Here is a 19,666-nt window from a genome sequence, read left to right on the forward strand (position 1 = left end):
TGATCTCGCTCAACACAGTTTACTGTGACCGTGACTGCTCCTCTAAGCTGAAACTGGTTCCAGGTGATTGCTTTGCTGGATGTTTTGCATTCCTATCGGGTAACATAACTTGGCCTGACTAAGAACTGGTTGGGTGAGTTTTGGATGGTGGCTTATTTCTCGGTCTATCTTGGGAAAGGGTGACTCTAGGTCTGACTCAGGAATTCAGTTTTGTGCTCTTCCTTTTTGTAGGATTCAATTAATTAGCACTGTCAGGAGGTCATGTATGTCCTGAGCGATTAAACACCTACTCCAGGACCAGGGTCTTCAGCCTCTGGCTTATTTGGCTCAAAAATATTCCAGGGAAGTCTAGAAATGGAGAGTCAACCATTGTTACACTATATACAATTTGTATTTGGAGTGTATCTTTCAGATGGAATCACAGGACCGCCTAAAGAAATGCCATACAACACAACTGCAGTTCTGATTAGAAAATCTACAACCTTTTTGTGATATAAAATAGAAAAAAATATTACAGCTGGTTGTGATAGCTATGGGGGGGGGGGGGGGGGGGGCTATATCCAGCATGTTGATAACGGACACAAATCAGTTCTCCTGAGTTGGCAAAGTCTCTGCTACAGCTTTATGCTGGACATACATTATTCACATTTTCCCCCCATGGGTGGCCCTGTCGCCACCCTCCCGCCCAGCATCTTTCAAATAAAAAAACTGTACAAACTGTTCAGGAATTCAGAAAGCTGCTGATGCCACAGATTAATATCAGAATATTTCTTTTTTTCTTTAGCCCACAGACTGGCTAAAAATCTAGCCTTAGGCCCCTTTCACGCTAGCGGACCGATCTTGTCCACCTAGCAATTTTTCAGGTGGTCCCTTTCGGATTTTCCAGTCTCATCTGTGGGTCTCTGTCCCTTGACACCTACCAACATCCTGTCTGCTCCTATCCCTCTAAAAACAGACTGATGGGCCTCCATTCCCCATTGGTCTGGTGGATCAGATGGTAGCCGGGTGGTCCATTTTACATCTGACCGCCTATAGAGGAGAGCAGCATGTACCTGTGTCCGGTCTGCAAAAGCAGGGTGGACACAGACCAGCAGACGGGTTTACCGCTGAGCAGGCAGACTCTATGAAGTCCACCTCATGTGTAAGGGGCCTTACTGTGTTTTTGTAATCCCTGCTCCTGTTACAAGCCTAAAGTCCATCTACAGAGGCCATGGTGGAGAGATTGGCATCTGAGTGTGTATATTCTATACAGGTAACAAGCTGAGATTAGAAGCGCTCCCTTTAAGAGTGCAGCTAATCTCAGCTTGTTACCTGTATAGAAGACACCTGGGAGCCAGAAATCTTGCTGAGAAGGGGATCAAATGCTTATTTCACTCATTAAAATGCAAATCAATTTATAACTTTTTTTTTTTTTTAAATGGGGTTTTTTTTTCCATTCTGTCTCGCTATTAAAAAATAAAAAAAAATAAATCTACCATTTTTAAAATGGTAAACTGATCATTTCTTTGTTAGGGGCAAATGTACAAAATCAGCAGGGAATCAAATACTTTTTCCCCTCACTGTATAAATATCTTAAAATTCATAAGAGAATTATGCAGGGTGCCATTGTTGCTCTCTCCTTTTGAGTTCCCTGGCTGTCGGGCTTATATCCTCGAGCTCCAATGCTTTGGGTCACTGACCATATATAAGTCTTCTAGTATTTATTTCCAATAGTCCTATTTTGAGCCTGTGACTTTAACAAATATTAAAGCAGCAATGGCTTTTCTCATTACAGATGTACTTTAAATATTTTTAGTGTGACTCTAGTGACCTCTAACTTCGATGGTAATAAATGTTACAATCCTAAACCTTTTACTTGAGAATCAATTGGGACCCCCCCACTTACAGCTACTCCTTTTGCCAATGTAATATCTAGTTACTGGAAGAAGGGGCCTTGCTCTAATTCACCTACAAGGTATTCTTTACCTTACACAGGTTTACAGCTTTATTGGGCAGAAATATTGCAGAGGTCCCCCATAGTCCGTATAGCACAGCGCCACTGTGTGGCAACATCTTTGTGAAAAAGTCAACTGTTTTCACTGTGACTGAACAAAGCTTACTTTTCTTGCTGCGTACAAGCTATAATCTTGGAACAAATCATCCTTCAGGCACTGGTGCTCTTGTTTTTATCCAGCAACAGAGAAGCTTATTGTGCGCTCTGACATTCTGACTTTTTTTTCATTAAAATGTTTTTTGAACATTCCTCAACGGCAGGTGTAGCTTAGCACAAATGAGACAAATATTTCTTTCTGCTGTGAAATGCCATTTATTTACAGTCCTGTGCCGGGAGCATATTTTATATTCTTGCTGGCCATATGTGGATTCTGATTACCTGGCAGGGCCTACTTTTTCCTTTAAAGTGATTAAGCCACTCTAACCTGTATACACCATCAGCATTGCCTCCTATTCTAGTATCCCCCTCTGTGTGATTATTTTTTTTTTTTTTTTTATCAAAATAAATGCTGCAAATACCTAATTTCACTGCTGAGATTGTGATCACATGACTGGCCAGCTTTCTCCTTTCCTCCTCTGAGAGATGCAGTGGGCGGGACTGTGATTCCTCTGTCAGTCTGGAGGGGAGGAGGAGAGAGCTAGCTGGTCATGTAATCGAAATCTCGGCTCTTAAATAAGGCATTTATATTTACAAATCATCCACGGAGGGAGACGCTGTGTATACAGGTTAGTGCCGGTTCACACAGGGGCAGCCCAACTTGCAGCGCGACTTTGCAAGGCGATCTGCACACGACTTCAGCAGCGGCTTGCAAAATGACTTCTGTATGCAAGTTGTCCCAGAAATGGTACAGGAACCTTTTTCTAAGTCGGAGCGACTTGAGTCACTCCTATTAGAACAGTCCCATAGTAAAGAACGCAGCGTGGCTTGTAAGGCAGCTAAGTCGCCTGGCAAGTCGCCTCTGTGTGAACTGCCACTCAGTGTTAGGAGAGCAGCAGCAGGAGGGGGAAGGGCAGGTCACACACAGACAGAGTTGAGGGGGGAGGACACAGGAGCAGAGCAGAGAGGAGAGGAGAGCAGATAGCGGGCTGCTAATGAGAGGCACGCAAACTGACCACGGTGTCTGGTCTCGGCTATAATACACTGTGGTCAGTTTACAGAGGGGTGGGAAGAAACTGACCGGATCAGTCAGGTTTTCTAGGTGTTACAGGGGGCCAATTGACACAGGACAATCGCTGTCATATAACATGCTTTTAAAGGAGTAGGATCTTCTACTCTGAAAAATATTCAATAACTAGTTTCTGGAAACCTTGTCCTATAACTGAAAAGCAAATGTGTTCAGTACATTTGTAAAGGTAAGTGTTAACAGAGCATTCTTATTCTCCATCCAATGCACCGTCACTCAAAGTTTAGGGCAACAGGAGTTGGATATGTTTCAAACAGTTATAATTATGCCGCTTACACACGATCATTTTCCGGCTTGTAAACATTGTTTTTTTTTAAAAATGTCATTTAAAATAATCGTGTGGGATTCGCATAATTTTTCGTGTTCTGAAAAGCGACAAAAAACAAAAATCGACCATGCTGCATTTTTTTAACAACGTTTTAAACAGTGTCGTTTTTCGGTTTGTAAAAAAATGATTGTGTGTGGGCTAAAACAACGTAAAAAACCCACGCATGCTCAGAAGCAAGTTATGAGACGGGAGCGCTCTTTCTGGTAAAACTAGCGTTCGGAATGGGAGTAAGCACATTCATCACGCTGTAACAGACAGAAAAGCGCGAATCGTCTTTTACTAACACGGAATCAGCTAAAGCAGCCCAAAGGGTGGTGTCATCCGAATGGAACTTCCCCTTTTATAGTGCCGTTGTACGTCACCGCACTTTGATAGAGCATTTTTTTTAATGATCGTGTGTGGGCAACGTCGTTTTAATGATGAAGTTGGAAAAAAAATTTTTTTTCTAGAGGCTGAAAAACTTAGTTTTTTTACAAGCCAAAAAATTATCGTGTGTACGCGGCATAAGACCTTGAGGAACAGTGCAAATAATTTCCTGCTTGTAATGGTTCCCTTTCACCCTTCTGCTTTGGGCTAGTTGGAAAAACGAGGAGTTTTCAGTTCAGTAGCCTATTGATCACCACCCTGTCCCACATAATAATTGAGGCAGCCTGGTTTAAAAGGGTTCAAAATCACGCCTGTCATGGATGAGCGGCTCTGACACCATCAATATGTGATCAAAGCAGTCCTCACACTTCATGACTGTATTGACCTTTTTGGCAGATATTCATTTCATAGAATTGATTTCAGACTATAAATCCAGAGAAAAATAAAACGCTGAAGCTTTCTCTAGAGTTTGGTGTAACATTGTTGAATTTCTTATTCCTATTGTTTCTTAATAATGGTGGTAGTTTAACACACATTAAAATGTTATTTATGAGTTTCTTCATATTTGGCTGTATATGAATGGATTCAATAAAAGTAAGAGACAAGGTGGTATTTTAGATAGGGATGCACCGATGCCACTTTTTTTAGCAACAATTTTATTTTTAAGTACTCACTGATACCAATTACTGATATCTATAGCCAGATCAAGATGAATGGGGGGGGGGGGAGGGGGTATTTTTACAACAAAGAAATGTAACTTATTTTGACATATCTTCAGTTTTTTATTTTTAGATGCCTTATTTCTTCTTTTTATTTTTATTTTTTTTTATTTTTTATGTTTAACTGAAAAATGTCTATCAAAAATATTTGAGCTAATTATCTTGTTTGTGTTTTTTGCAGGTGAAAGCCAATGACTCGGACCAGGGTGCCAATGCTGAGATTGACTATTCCTTTCACCAGGCCTCAGATACTGTTCGGAGGCTCCTGCACCTAGATAGATCATCAGGTTTGATTACAGTTCAGGGTCCCATAGATCGTGAAGATGTTGGAATGCTGCGTTTTTCAGTGGTGGCCAAGGACAAAGGATCAAATCCTAAATCTGCCCGTACCCAAGTTACAATTACTATACGTGATACAAATGACAACAAGCCAGTAATTGACATCAGAGGGTTCGGCCTTGTAACACACCAAGATGGTGTTGCAAATATATCGGAAGATGTCCCTGTGGAAACGCCCGTGGCATTGGTACAGGTCTCTGATATAGACGAGGGTGAAAATGCTGCTGTGACCTGTGTTGTGGCCAGGGATGTTCCTTTCCAGCTGAAACAGGTTAGCGACACAGGGACTGACAGCAAAAAGAAGTATTTCCTGCAAACCACCACACCGCTGGACTATGAGTCTATAAAAGAATATACTATTGAAATTGTAGCTGTTGACTCTGGCAACCCTCCTCTTTCCAGTACCAATTCTCTTAAGGTGCAGGTGACAGATGTGAATGACAATCCACCTATCTTCCCCCAGAGTCTGATGGAGGTGACCTTCAAAGAGAACAACTCTCCTGATGATATTGTAATGGAAGTTAGTGCAACCGATGCTGATAGTGGTTCAAACGCTCAGATATCTTACTCCATACTTGCAGATGCCAATACTCGTGCAATCTTTTCTATCAACCCAGACTCTGGTCAAATTAGAGTCAATACCGTATTGGACCGGGAACAGAGGGAACATTATGATTTTCATGTTGTTGCTGCAGATAAAGGATCCCCAAGTCTAAAAGGGACAGCTTCTGTTGTCATCACTGTTCTGGACTGTAATGACAATGATCCCAAGTTCATGCTAAATGGCTACAATTTCTCAGTCATGGAGAATATGCCTAGGTTGAGCCCAGTTGGAATGGTGACAGTTATTGATGCAGATAAAGGTGAAAATGCTCGTATCCATCTCTCAGTGGAGCCGGACAGTGGAGAATTTGTTATCCAGAATGGGACAGGCACTATCCTTTCTAGCATCTCCTTTGACCGGGAGCACCAGAGCACGTACACCTTCCGGTTGAAGGCGGTGGATGGAGGGGACCCGCCTCGTTCTTCATATGTGGGTGTGACTATAAATGTCCTTGATGAGAATGACAATGCTCCAGTTATCGTTGTACCTTCAAACATTTCATATGCTTATCTTACTCCTTCTACACACCCAGGTACCCAGGTCAACAAGGTTCGAGCTGAGGACATGGACACGGGTATTAATGCTGAACTTGTATATAGTATCGCTAGTGGCAATCCCTATGAACTTTTTCAGATAACACCCACAGGGGGTGAAGTAACCCTAGAAAAGCAGATTTTAAGGAAGCACCATGGCCTGCACCGTCTAGTAGTAAGAGTAAGTGATCGAGGAAAACCTACCAGACATGGCACAGCCTTAGTTCACTTCTATATCAATGACACTTTAACAAACCAGACTTTTGTGGAAACTCTACTTGGTCACAGCCAGGATACTCCATTGAACATTGATATTGCTGGGGATCCTGAATATGAACATAACAAACAGCAAAGAATCATCCTATTTGGTGTGTTTGCTGGGATTGTGGCAGTTGTCGTAGTCATTGTGGTGGTTGTTTTGGCTCGATACTGCAGACAGAAGGAAGCGAAGAGTGGCTATCAGGCTGGTAAGAAAGAAACAAAAGATCTGTATGCCCCAAAGCAGAGTAATAAAAACGGTAAAAATAAAATTAAAACAAAGAAGAACAAATCTCCAAAGCCACCCAAACCAGTAGAGGAGGATGAAGAAAGTGGGCTGCAGAAGTCCCTTAAGTTTAATCTGATGAGTGACTCTGTTGGGGACAGCCCAAGGATTCATCTTCCTTTGAATTACCCACCCGGGAGTCCGGATTTGGGGCGTCATTACCGCTCAAACTCTCCCCTGCCATCCATCCAACTGCAGCCACAATCCCCATCTGCCTCCAAGAAGCACCAGGTGGTACAAGACCTACCGGCTGCCAACACCTTTGTTGGCACTGGGGACAACAACTCCACTGGCTCTGATCAGTACTCGGATTACAGCTATCGGACCAATCCCCAGAAATACAACCATAAGCAGGTAGGCGATTACTTCCTACAGAAGGCTTCAGTGGATGGCACTATAGCTTGGACTGACGTATGGTGATGCCTTTCCTCTTGAAGTATCTAAGAGCCAGTGGGGATGGTGGGGGCAATAAAGACTTATTTTTTATTTTTATTTTGCCTTCTGTAGGTCAGGTAGTAGTTTTGATTGAATTGTTGCTGTGTCGAACCAAAAACAAATTGTATTGTAATCAGCAGCACTTCATGTTAATAGGCCCTATGAGCATGTGCAGGCCTCACAGTGCCGTGTATATAATTTTAAATTATTGAAGAATGGGCTGGAAATACACTAGTAGTGTTATGCTAGCTAACACGTATTAAGGAAATGATTTCTTTTTTGGTTTACTAGTGCAGTGTTGTGAGCTGGCTCTCACTGCAAGAGCTTGTGTTGATGCACTGTTTTTTTGTATTATTTTTATATCTGTTTTGTTGGGGGCAGGCCTATGCTTTCCTTTGCAATTAATCATTCCTTTCCTTTTGCTGAGCTCTACTGGGTGACTGGTTCTTTATTGTGGCTGTAGCTGATAAAGATCTTGGCTTTTGCTTGATACAAGTGGATGGTTTTATCATGGCATTGAGTGTTATGACTAAGACTTTTTCTAAAGGGTTTTTCATGGGGTTTGGGATCCTTTGGAAGAATAGGCGTATTGTGTTAGGGCTGCTAACTTGTACAGTGTTATTAATATTTCCCTTTTAGTGCCTGCCGTTTGCATGGTTTATCTCCTACTTCTCCTCTGTTAGCTCTGTGCTCTAATTTTCTTAACCAAATGTGTCTTTAGGAATACGCCGACACACTGTTCTTCTGCCTAATGCTGGACGACTGGAGGTCTGTGGTCCATAGCAACTAATCAAATCCTTTCTATTCAATGAGTTTCTATTCATCGAAGTTGGTTGCTATAGGCAACATGCTTCCTTTCCTTATCTGTGTGTGTGTGTGTGTGTGTGTGTGTGTGTGTGTGTGTGTGTGTAAAATAAATAAATAAATATATATATATATATATATATATATCTCTAGAAATAATGGACTACTACATTCACAAGAAAAATGCCTCTCCATCTCTCCATTTGTGTAACCAGAAGGTTTAGGGTATACCTGGCTTGTACCCAAATGGCTATAACTGCATTCATTTGCAGCCTAGGTACGCTGAATCCGAAACTGCTGCAATTGCCAACTTTTGTTGTGACCCCAAAACCAAAATTGTGGATGGCGCTCAGACTGTAGGAATCCTATTCAATAAAGCCAACCACTGTGAGTGCAGGCTAGGAATGCGCTCAGCTCCAGACGGAAAATGTCTATATGAGCCACACATCCCTGGAAACCCCAGCAAAGAAAGTATAACCGCCTTGGCCCAGGATCCAATCAGGCCATGTCCCCAATGTGTTTCACTTTTGCCCCTGAAGCTTAATCATGGGGATCTCCGCCATTAAGCTCCGGGGTGGAGTGAAATGCATTGGGGGGGGCATGGTCTGCCTGTTACACGTTCTTACCCAGGGTTTGCAGAGATGTGTGGCCCATACGGACATTTTCTTTCCTGTGCTTTGCCAACTTTTGTTGGTGTTGCATGCTGGTCCCTCCCCTTACCACAAATTCCTATTTAGTAAAGCTACCTATCATACGGATTGATCAATAGTAACACGCGGGAGAGGGCAGCAATACCATTTGCCACTACTAGGAAATATTTAAGCTTGCCAGTTAGAGCACACCTGGCATGCAGATTAATACATCTAAAATGATGTGCATGTGCCATTTTTCTGCTTTGTAGTTCAAGTCTGTCAACGTTTTGGGTACTGACAAATTTACTTCAAACCTAAGAAGCTGACTTAAGTTTTTGTCATAAGACTAAAGCAGAATTATTTTTAGTAAGGTCATACACTGATTGGAAGATGGCAGATTAATAACCTAGGAATGTTATTAACCAGACCTCAGAGGGGCATGCATATAATGAAGGGAAAAACAGTTGGCTTTACTTTTTTAATTGGTTACGTTTTGTGTTGCATGGCTGCTGTAAATAACTATTTCTGGTAACATTCTGCATAACCAAGCAAGACTTGCACGTTTAAATAATTACTCAAGGAAGATCATATAACCTTGGTTTCTCAATAGGAATTCAAATTCCAGTTAAGTTTTACTACGTCTGCAAAGTTTTAAAGTGCAGAGTCTCCAAATCAATAGAGACCTTTGCCTAAAGAGCTCTCTACAAAGAAGTCATGCCATTGTGCAGGACCTTGTAAAAGCACAATAAATATTGTCCTCCCTAAATATGCCTTAACACTTGAGCAGTGCCAATGTGCCTTATTGTGTGATAGCTTTGTAACTTAAAAAGTTTGTGCCTTTTTTTTTTTTTTTTTTTCTGTCTTTTTTTTTTTATTTTATTTTTTATTTTCTTTTATTTTTTCAAGACCATAAAAGATTTTGAATATTTTGTTTGAGAAATCTCAAATTTTACATGTTAATAAAAATGAAGGATTTTTTATAACCGCTTTTGTGTGTGTATCTATATAAAAAAGTTAGTTGCATATTTTGAAGACGTCTTGGTTTGCCATCTTATTGCAATTTACATTTTTGGCACCGTCAGGGACTTTTATACATGTAATTTATATCTGTATATTAGACTTGTTAATTTTATGTTGCTGCTTTGTCCTGGACTTATAAAAGAAAAAAAAAAAGCCAAAGTCAACACCTTTTGTATAACATCTCTTGGAGGCCAAAATGAAGTATGGTGCCAGTTTTGTCATGGAGATGATCTAAGACTGTAATATTTGTCTTTCTTCATGGTCCCGCACGCCCTTTCCGGTAGTTACAACCAGTCCCACATAGCTTCTGTCCTTGCCAATGTCTAATTGTGTCACCTCCCCTCTTGACGACGTCAACAGTTGCAATGCAGGACCTGTGACCACAGAAAATTGTGGGATGATGGAGAATGGGAGCACCAGCTACCACAAGACTGCGGAGAAAAGCAAGTGTCACTTGCTTTACACTGTCCCCAAGACAAAACAAACCTTGGTCTGCATCTTTAGGGGAAGCTCATAGTTTATAATGTGAGTGCTGGCTTTAAGATGGAATACCTTGCTGACCCTAAACCCAACCACATTCTTTTTTTTGTTTTGGGTGGGGTAGGTAGGAAGGTGTAGAACATTGTAAAGCTTTTGTGTCCCTGCTTGGCAGATTTTTCCTGTCTATGTCCGATAGGGGCACTAAATACCACACAGGTGTTAACTTCCGGAAAGAAAATATAAACCCTAACTACTCCTCTGGTAGGGGTCCCCCTACTCAGAATGCTTGCTGATCAGCTGCCGACTCTGCCAGAAATAAACAAAACTTTGTAACTGTTACAAAAGTGTTTATGGCAATCCACATCATGGAGAAATGGGGTGTGGCTGGCGCAATAATGAAGTCACTATATCCCCTTGCCTCATACCAATTTCGGTTACAACATTTATAATTAGTTTAGCTTCACTACCCCAGAAACGCATGTGCGTTAGAATGTGGTTGTTTCAAACAAAGGTTTTAAAAACTATTTTAACTGCTTGTCGGAAAGGATCTTAAGGCTAGCCATATACGCAGAGATTTCTCTTAAACCCACTGGCTGAAAGAAGATCAGTATGATCCCCCATCTCTATTTATCTCCACTGATTATGGTTTACAGATAGCCAGCCCCTGTGGTTGTCTGAATAACTAACTAGTGACTGCAGAGAATGCAATCACTGTTTGGCTTATTTTCTATCAGGCTCGGTCAATTTGTAAATGGACTTTGGGAGGTGTTGACGGGGTCACCCATGGCTCCAATTTTAGCTGATTCAGCAGGAGTTTGCAAAAAATGTGAGTCATTTATGGACTCCTTGCTAATATAACTTATTTGCAATGCACTAATGTCAACATATGTCGCAGTCAATAAGTAGTCAAATCTTTGTTTACCAGTGATCTGGTTGATGTGATTAGTTTCTAAAGTCCCTCTTCTTAGTGGATCGAGCAAGCGAACTAAACATAACATAACATACCTTGCATACATGCCCACACTATTTTGTCACCTGATCTGATGGCGAAGGTTGTGTACTTACCTGTGAGTAGCTCCAGGCTTCTGGCTGCCAGCCCCTGAACAGATCTAAGTTATTTGGTCACACATTCACCATCAAAGTGGGATGTTGAGGCATAGCTAGCTGAACACTGATCCTGCTTTTATACAAGAGTAGGCGTCCTACCACCATGTTGGCAGCCAGGGAAAGCATTGATGGGTACAAATCGCACTGCTTTCATTATCGGCTTAGCTGATTGAACAGTGCGAGGTGTAAAATGGGCATGGTTCAGAATAGACTTGGGTTCACTTAAATGTTCAAAGGGTTACTGTAGACTAGCCTTGACACATGTTCCTTGATAAATACAGAGCACCATTTATGACTTGTGTCTCCGCTCTGATGCTCCAGCAATTAACATTGAACAGTGTTGGCCATATACCAGCAACATCATGCAACTTATGGTGTCGCTCAACACCTCTAATGCTATCTGAGTCTTGTGATTGCAAAGCCTGACTTGCAAATGCTTTCACTGTTCGTGCCAAAGACCTAGATGGCACGAGAGGATTGAGCGACATAAGTTGCATGGTGGTGTTGTAAAAGGGCTGGCAGATTCCCAATGCCGATTGCTGGGCATCTAAGGCATGGACAGAAGTCAAACCTGGTGTTCTATATTTATCAAAGTACATGCGTTTTTAATTTTCATAGAATATTTCAAGGATAAATTTCCCCTTTAGAGCTTTGTAAAGCTTACAAAACATGTTACAAACTGATTGAATAATCCACCAACAACTATGACGTGCAAGAGCCTACCTGAGTTGATCCAAATTGATTATTTTAGGTAGACTGTCCTATTACGTAGTTTTGGTAAATTTTTAAAATTGATTGTAGTGTGTATGGTAGACTTATTAAAACAGAATTCTAGGTCAATGGCAAAATACACAATTAAAATACTTACTGGTATGTTAAAGTGGATGTAAACCTGAATTTTCTTTTTTTTGCTGTCACAATGTAAAGTACAAGATTTCCTATCATATGTGCCCAGTCTTGCCACAAAGAGTTAATCCAGTTCTGAACAATCATCTTTTATTGTTCAGTGAAATAAAACGGACTAACAGAGAAAAACCTTGGTCCGTTCCGCCCCCTTGCTGTGAGTGACAGGTTATTTACATATCTCATGCACTAGCCTGGAGGCGGGCATTATTTTTTAATTCCCACCCCCACTCCCTTTCTTAAGTCATGTGGTTACTTTTCTGGATTTTGACTGGATGTAAGTGATCATAGCAGAATTCAGTGTAAGTAATACATAGGACAAAATGCATGTGGGCAGGAAGTCTACTGACATCACGACTCCACCCACCGAGCTCCAGACAACAGACCCACCCACAGAATCTGACGTTTTTCAGTTCTTATAACAAATGGAGACATTTGACAGGTAAGGATACATGCAGGAGACATCTATATCCCTATAGATCAGCACTATGGCAGTAGTTTAGAAAGGATGAGAGTGGCTTTACATCCACTTTAACTGTCTTACCTGCTAAAGCGTTGCAATCCATTTGTGTTAGTCTTGTGACATAACATAAGCACCTGTGACATACCGAACTGCCACAAATTACTCCTTCTGCGTTTCCTTTCTGAGTGTTCAGTTTTAGACTGACAGCTGACAGTACCAACTCCCTTCCCAGTCCTGCTGTGCAGGAGATTACAGGAAGCCAATAGGTACAAATCAAACCAATCTAGATACTTATATTGGCAGTATTTAAGAAGTCTTTTTCATGACTTAAAGCTGACCTCCAGGAATTCTCGGCATTGCATACTTAACATTGGTCCAGCTTGGCATATACGTATCTCAAACCTGATGGGCAATTGGGAGACGCTGCAAAACGCTGATAGCTGCCATCTTCTAGTTCCTGCTATTGGTTATATGTGGGCTACATCCTTTTTTTTTTTTTTTTTTTTTTTCAATAATTACAAGATGTTTTCTGATTTGGAAGAGGTGAATTTTGTGACGCTGCCCCTCCCCTCTGCCAAGCTGGACCAATGTAAGTATACAATAAATATAATTCCTGGAGTTCATCTGTAAATGAATACATGGCTGCATTTGTATAATGGCCTGGGCTTCAGCTTTGAAGAGCATTTCTGAAGTACATTATGAACCAGGGTGAGTGATGGGTGACTTATATCAGACACCTAAAACCGTGTTTTTTTGCCAACTCATTATATCCTATATGGTTTTGCACCAGAGAGGTTTCTATGTTCTGTACCCACCTCCTGTGTAATGACTATGCAATGTTTGAAAATATGACTACCAGTATATGTTGGTCGTTCCTCCGTTTTTTCTACTTGATTGCTATTTATTGATTTGTGAATAAAGGTTGTTTTTATTTTTTCTGGTATATTGCAGTATTTTCCTTTTTTGCACCCCCCCCCTTTTTTTTTTTTTTTTTTTGCTAAGCATTAATTTAGTTGGAAAAATGGTTATTGCCGTCGGATGCTGACTTTGAATATGGAATTGAAGCTCCCCAGAGGCCTTGCTGAGTGCCTTGTGAAGTGTACAGAGCTTTCCTTGGTGTCCAAATGCTGCAATTAAGGCTGTGAAAGAGGGGAAGGCACACTTAGAAGCATATTAGTGGGTATTATAGGCATTTTCACTTGTAATGGAAGTGATCCTAATGGACAAAATGCTAAATTACTGGATGCAATTTGGTCTTTGTAAAACTCTACACTTCTCTTAAAAAGATATTGGCATATTTTTCAGTTTTATGGGCAGGTGAAAATAATCACAGATCTTTTTCACTGCGTCTGCACAACAATAAAAAAAAAATATATATATATATTTATTTATTTAGGCCTGCAACTAACATTTTCATAGACTATTAGTTGGCCGATTTATTGTTTCGATTAATCGGTTAACAACCTTTAAAATAATAAAAATGTTGCTGCGATTTTTTTATTTTTTTTGGCCAATTTGTTGGGCAAATTAGAAAACACAAATTGCCCAAAAAAAAAAAATTCAATGGAGAAGCTGCAGAAGTATATTGAACCAAAAACCCAAAATAGCAGTTTTGCGTAAAAAAAAAAAAAAAAAAAAAGTCCTTGCCCTTTCCAAATACTCAGCAGCTGACAAAATCATGGATGTGAAACCGTGTAAATGAACTGTAGTGTGTTTCTGCAAAAAGCACAGAGGTGTGACCCAGTCCTGAGATGTTTAGTAACATAACGGGGTTAAAAAAACTAAAATTAGTACAAAGAGCAAATCGCTACTGTAAGGGGTTAATTTTTTACTGTGGGACAATGAAAGTAATATTTACAGTAGAGATTTGCTTTTTTTGTACTAGAAAACGATAATTTTTTTTTTTAACCCCATTAGGTTACTGGCCGATTAATCGATTATGAAAATGATAATCGATTAATTTTATAATTGATTAGTTGTCGATTAATCGATTAGTTGTTTCGGCCCATATATATCATTTTTATATAATTTTTTTTATTTTATTTATTTTTTTATCATTTCGGATACTTAATACACTAGTTACTTGTAAATAAACGAATGCTTTTTCCGCTTCTAAGATGGGTACTTTTTTTTTTCGTATTGGTAAAGCCGGTCTCTAAAAATCTCATGTAAGCTTTGACATTTGCAAAAAAAATATTTTTTTGCATTTAAAATCTTTCGAAGGTACATTCTGTTATAGGGTGACAACCATGATTGAACTGATGCTTTAAGCACAGCCCAACAACGGTGCCCCCACAATTTTATTTTTCCTTTCATATAAAGTTCACATTGATATCAATGATCTTTTCAGAGGGACAATCTTCTCAATGACCATCACTGTAACAATTCTTCCCACTGCTCACCAATCCAAGGCAGCATTTCACTGACCACCAACGGTAAGTTGGTTTTGGGTAGAGGCGCCTTGTCTCAGTTTACTGGTTTAAACAAATGCACTGCGAGCTGTGGATATTCGTTTAATTATTAGCAGGGGTTTCCTAAAACCTAAACCATTTTCAAGGGTTCCTCCATGTTAAAAAGGTTGAGAGAGTCTGAGGTAAGCTAATATAATGGAGAAACAGATCTAACTAGTTGCTGCCAGTCATCAATTGAGGGAGGGGAGAGTCCTTCCCATGAAAGAATATTAGATTTTTGTTAGCACGGTAGTATTGCACTTCTTCTAATTACAGGGGAGTTGAGCTGTAGATCACATACCAGTCCCATCAAACACACCTTCATAGATTACTAGGGCCAGATGATATTGCATGGAAATCTGCCTCTTTACCACAGCCTTTAAAGGGTTAGTAAAGGGGAAAAAAAAAAAATTCCTTTAAGATAACAAACATGTTATACTTGCTCCACTGTGCAGTTAGTTTTGCAGAGTGGCCCCGATCCATGTCTTCTGGGGTCCCTCGGCAGCTGTCTCTGGTCCTCCCCGCAAGGTCCGAGACTATGGAACGCTTTACCAACCAGCGTTCGGTTGGAGGAAAACCACCTGACTTTCAGAAGACAGATTAAAACTCTGCTCTTTTGATGTCATGAGACACGAAACATCAAGCGCCCAGAAGCGATTCAGTTCGCATGTGCCGCGCTATATAAGTTTTTTTCATTCATTCATTCAAGTACTGACCACAGTCATGCGAGAGAGCTCGCATGGTGGTGAGTAATTGCGGGCATGCTCCTGTGATACAGCGAGCGGCCATAGTCGCTCACTGTATTACTCGCCGCGTCACTGGATGTGATTGACAGCAGCGCCAGCCAATGACTGCGCTGCTCTCAATCCATCCGCTCTAGCCAATCAGTGGCCAGGCTGAGCAGCGAAGAGGATCTCTGGACCGAGCGCGGGACTTTCGAGGGGTCAGTTAAGTATAACGGGGGGGGGGGGGCAGCAGCATCGGATTTTTTTTCACCTTAATGCATAGATTGCATTAAGGTGATTTTTTTATTTTTTTATTTTTTACTTTACAACTCCTTTAAAGTGGAGAACGGCACATACCGTATATACTCGAGTATAAGCCGAGTTTTTCAGCACATTTATTTTGTGCTAAAAAATGCCCCCCTCGGCTTATACTCGAGTAACCTTTTTGTGCCTGATCTCCCGGACTTTGGGGACCCAGGACCGGCCGACAGTAGGTCCCCTGGACCCCAAGTGTGCAAAGTTTGTTGTCCGGGGGACCTACGGCTGGGGAGCACCGATTTTTCATAGACTCCCATGTTAAACGGTTATTTCTCTGGTGATTTTGGGCACCAAGTACCGGCTAGTTATAGGTCCCCTGGACCCAGGAACTTGGCACACATGTAGCCCCATTTCTCCTCTAAAAGTGTGCTAAGTTTGTTGTCTGGGGGACCTATGGCTGGGGAGCACCGCCTTTTTTTTTTTTTTTTTTTTTTCCCTTTTAAAGCTGGGCACCCCTTCCATAGACTCCCATGTTAAACGTCAGTCGAGGCATGGGCACAGTGAGGCATGGGCACAGTGAGGCATGCAGATGGACACCCTAGGCTTATACTCGAGTCAAAAAGTTTTCCCTTTTTTTTTTTTTTTTTTTTGTGGTAAAATTGGGTGCCTCGGCTTATATTCGAGTATATAAGGTATTTAACTTAAATAGCCTCATAAAATAAAAATAATTAATTCAGGGCTCCATGCATGCTAGCATTTTATTAAGCTCCTAGAAGCGATTAGCAGCTTTTTTTTTTTTCTGCTAGAAGCTAAAAATCGTGTTCCTGCACACTACAAAAAACACACGCGCACACATGCTGAATGCTTCTAAATGCTCTGAACAGCTTTTTTTTGTATTGCAAAAAAACGCTAATAAAATGTTAATTATTCTAAGAACTACTAAAATGTTACTAGAAGCTGGCACAAAAATATTATCAGCATTTTTCATCCAGCGTTTTTTTTTTCTTGCCTTATTTTGAGCTTATGGAAAAGCCTGGTGTGCATGGCGCATACAAATGTTAAAAAAAAAAAAATAGAGAAAAACATGCGCAGTAACGGCTCAGTGGCTATGTTGTCTCACCATGCATACTCTGTATTAGAATGGCAGATGCAAGTCCAAAGGATCTTGTATATTCTACCATTACAGTAACACTCTCGGAATATTTAATAAATAAAATGAATAAGTTGAGCTATCTAGTATTAAAAAAAAAAAAAAAAAAATTGCTCAAGGAACCCCTAGCAATCTCTGAAGAGAACCCAGTTTCAAGGAAGTGACCTAAATTTGGGGAAGCTTTTAGGAATTCATAGCCACTGTAGTTTGGGAGCTAAAGAAAACATTTTTTTTTTCGATTCGATGTTCTATTTTTGCAAAAGTGAAAATCTTTAACCACTTAAGGACCGCCTAACGCCGATATACGTCGGCAGAATGGCACGGCTGGGCACAGGTACGTCGCCTTTTAAGAGCCCAGCCGTGGGTCGCGCTCGCGACTCGGTCCGAAGCCTTGTGACCTCGGTCACAGGAGCTGAAGAATGTGGAGCGGTGAGTGTAAGCAAACCTTCCCGTTCTTCTCTGTAGCAGTGTCACTAATCGTCTGTTCTCTGTTATAGGGAACGACGATCAGTGACATCGCACGTCCAGCCACGCCCCCCTACAGTAAGAATCGATCCCTTAGGGCACACTTAACCCCTTAGCGCCCACTAGTGGTTAACCCCTTCACCGCCATTGTCATTTCACAGTAATCGGTGCATTTTTATAGCCCTTTTCACTGTGAAAATGACAATGGTCCCAAAAATGTCAAGTGTCCGATGGGTCCGCCATAATGTCGCAGTCATGAAAAAAAAATCGCTGCCATTACTGGTAAAAAAAAAAAAAATGCCATAAAACTATCCCCTATCTTGTAAACGCTATAAATTTTGCGCAAACCAATAAACGCTTATTGCGATTTTTTTATTTTTATTTTACCAAAAATATGTAGGAGGAGTATTAGCCTAAACTGAAGAAAATTACATTTTTATCTTTTTTGGGGATATTTATTATAGCAAAAAGTAAAAAATTATTGTTTTTGTTTTCAAAATTGTCACTCTATTTTTGTTTATAGCGCAAAAAATAAAAACCGCAGAGGTGATCAAATACCACCAAAAAAAAGCTCTATTTGTGGGAAAAAATATGCCAATTTTGTTTAGGAGCCACGTCGCACGACTGCACAATTGTCAGTTAAAGCGACGCAGTGCCGAATCGCAAAAAAGGGGCCAGGTTCTTAACCTGCATATTGGTCCGGGTCTTAAAGCTTTTCCTTCATTTTTTTTTTTTTTTTTTTTTCTTTGTCTGAATTTCCCACTTCCTGTTTCTCCTCAGTATGCTTACTGAGGAGGAACAGGAAGTGAGAAATTCAGACAAAGAAAAAAATCATTAAGGAGGGAAAAGGTAAGTGAACCAACAATGCACTAGCTTAAAGGGACCTATTTAGAAAATAAAATACGAACCTTTACAACCCCTTTAAAATCTGCTTTGTGTTCCTACTTTGTTTCCTGTCCAATAACCCTGGCACTAGGCTGTCGTTTTGCCACATTACAAGGATCTGCATCAAATCCAAGTAGAGTCCAGTGGTGTGACATAAAGCACAGTTGACAGGTTTGTCATAGATTCTGTTGAATGTCACTTGGGAGTCTTTCCCACACCACAGCACAGTAATTTCATGCCTGAGGTATCAGGTGAAAGTTTAAAGAGAAAGAAAAGGTATACAACAGAAATAATATAGTGATAAATCGCCGTAGTGCACATTTAGGTGCCTCCTCTGTTTTAAAAATAACCAAATGGAGATGTGAAATAATTGCATTTAAGTTGAACCTTTTATTTAATGAGGACAGGGATATTACTGAGGGGCTGTCTGCTTCAGGTCAGGAAATGGCTCCATCATAGTGTCATAATAAAGGTTACATTCATCCTTTAAGAAGATTGACCATGCCGTCAAGGGGCCCCAATACATTAAAATGCTCTGTTAAAGTTGGAAAATTGGATTTCTATAATTGCTATGCCTGTAGGCCCTTTTGTGGCACCCGAAAAGCCTTGCAGAAAAACACCCAATTGTTTGGACTCTCTCCATCCTGCCTAATTGGCAGGATGCTCCCTACATTAAGCGTCCCTTCCCCTGGAGCAAGAGCCGAGTTGCGGCACAGCCTTTACATGTGGGAGAGTGCTACTTCTCTCATGCTATTGGCCCAAGAGGATGAAGCTTGCATTGACCAACAATGGTTTTGTGTTTTTTTTTATTTATTTGCTCTTATAAATATTATTAAAAGTTCATTGAATGATGGTCAACTTGAAGATTTCTAGAGGGCTTTAAGCGTTACAGAGGGCTGTACAATAGCAGTGCATTGTCATGTTGGGAGTCCTATTCAAAATAAATGGCCTATAAAGCACATTTATGCCCCAAAATAGCCCCAGAAGTGGTGGCAGTAATAATAACCCAAGCATTGGTGGCAGTAATAACCCCCAGCATCGGAGTCAGTGATTGCAATAATAACCCTCAACATTGGTGTCCTTGACCATAACTCCCCCCAACATTGATGTCAGTGGATGCAGTAGTAACCACCAACATTGATGCCAGTGGATGCAGTAGTAACCACCAACATTGATGCCAGTGGATGCAGTAGTAACCACCAACATTGATGCCAGTGGATTCAGTAGTAACCACCAACATTGATGCCAGTGGATGCAGTAGTAACCACCAACATTGGTGT

At 40.7% G+C, this 19,666-nt stretch overlaps 1 protein-coding gene across 5 annotated transcripts in view; it reads left to right on the plus strand.

Moving 5' to 3' along the window:
- The window catches only part of PCDH1 (protocadherin 1), a 283,416-nt gene that overhangs the window by 59,438 nt on the left and 204,312 nt on the right, over positions 1 to 19,666 (plus strand). For all 5 annotated transcript variants that reach the window (XM_040344960.1, XM_040344962.1, XM_040344964.1 and 2 more), the window contains exon 3: positions 4,771 to 6,963. In XM_040344960.1, the coding sequence (XP_040200894.1) occupies positions 4,771 to 6,963 (2,193 nt within the window). The remainder of the gene's footprint in view (positions 1 to 4,770; positions 6,964 to 19,666) is intronic.

This window comes from Rana temporaria, chromosome 3, assembly GCF_905171775.1.
Source record: "Rana temporaria chromosome 3, aRanTem1.1, whole genome shotgun sequence".
NCBI classification, from domain to species: Eukaryota; Metazoa; Chordata; class Amphibia; order Anura; family Ranidae; genus Rana; species Rana temporaria.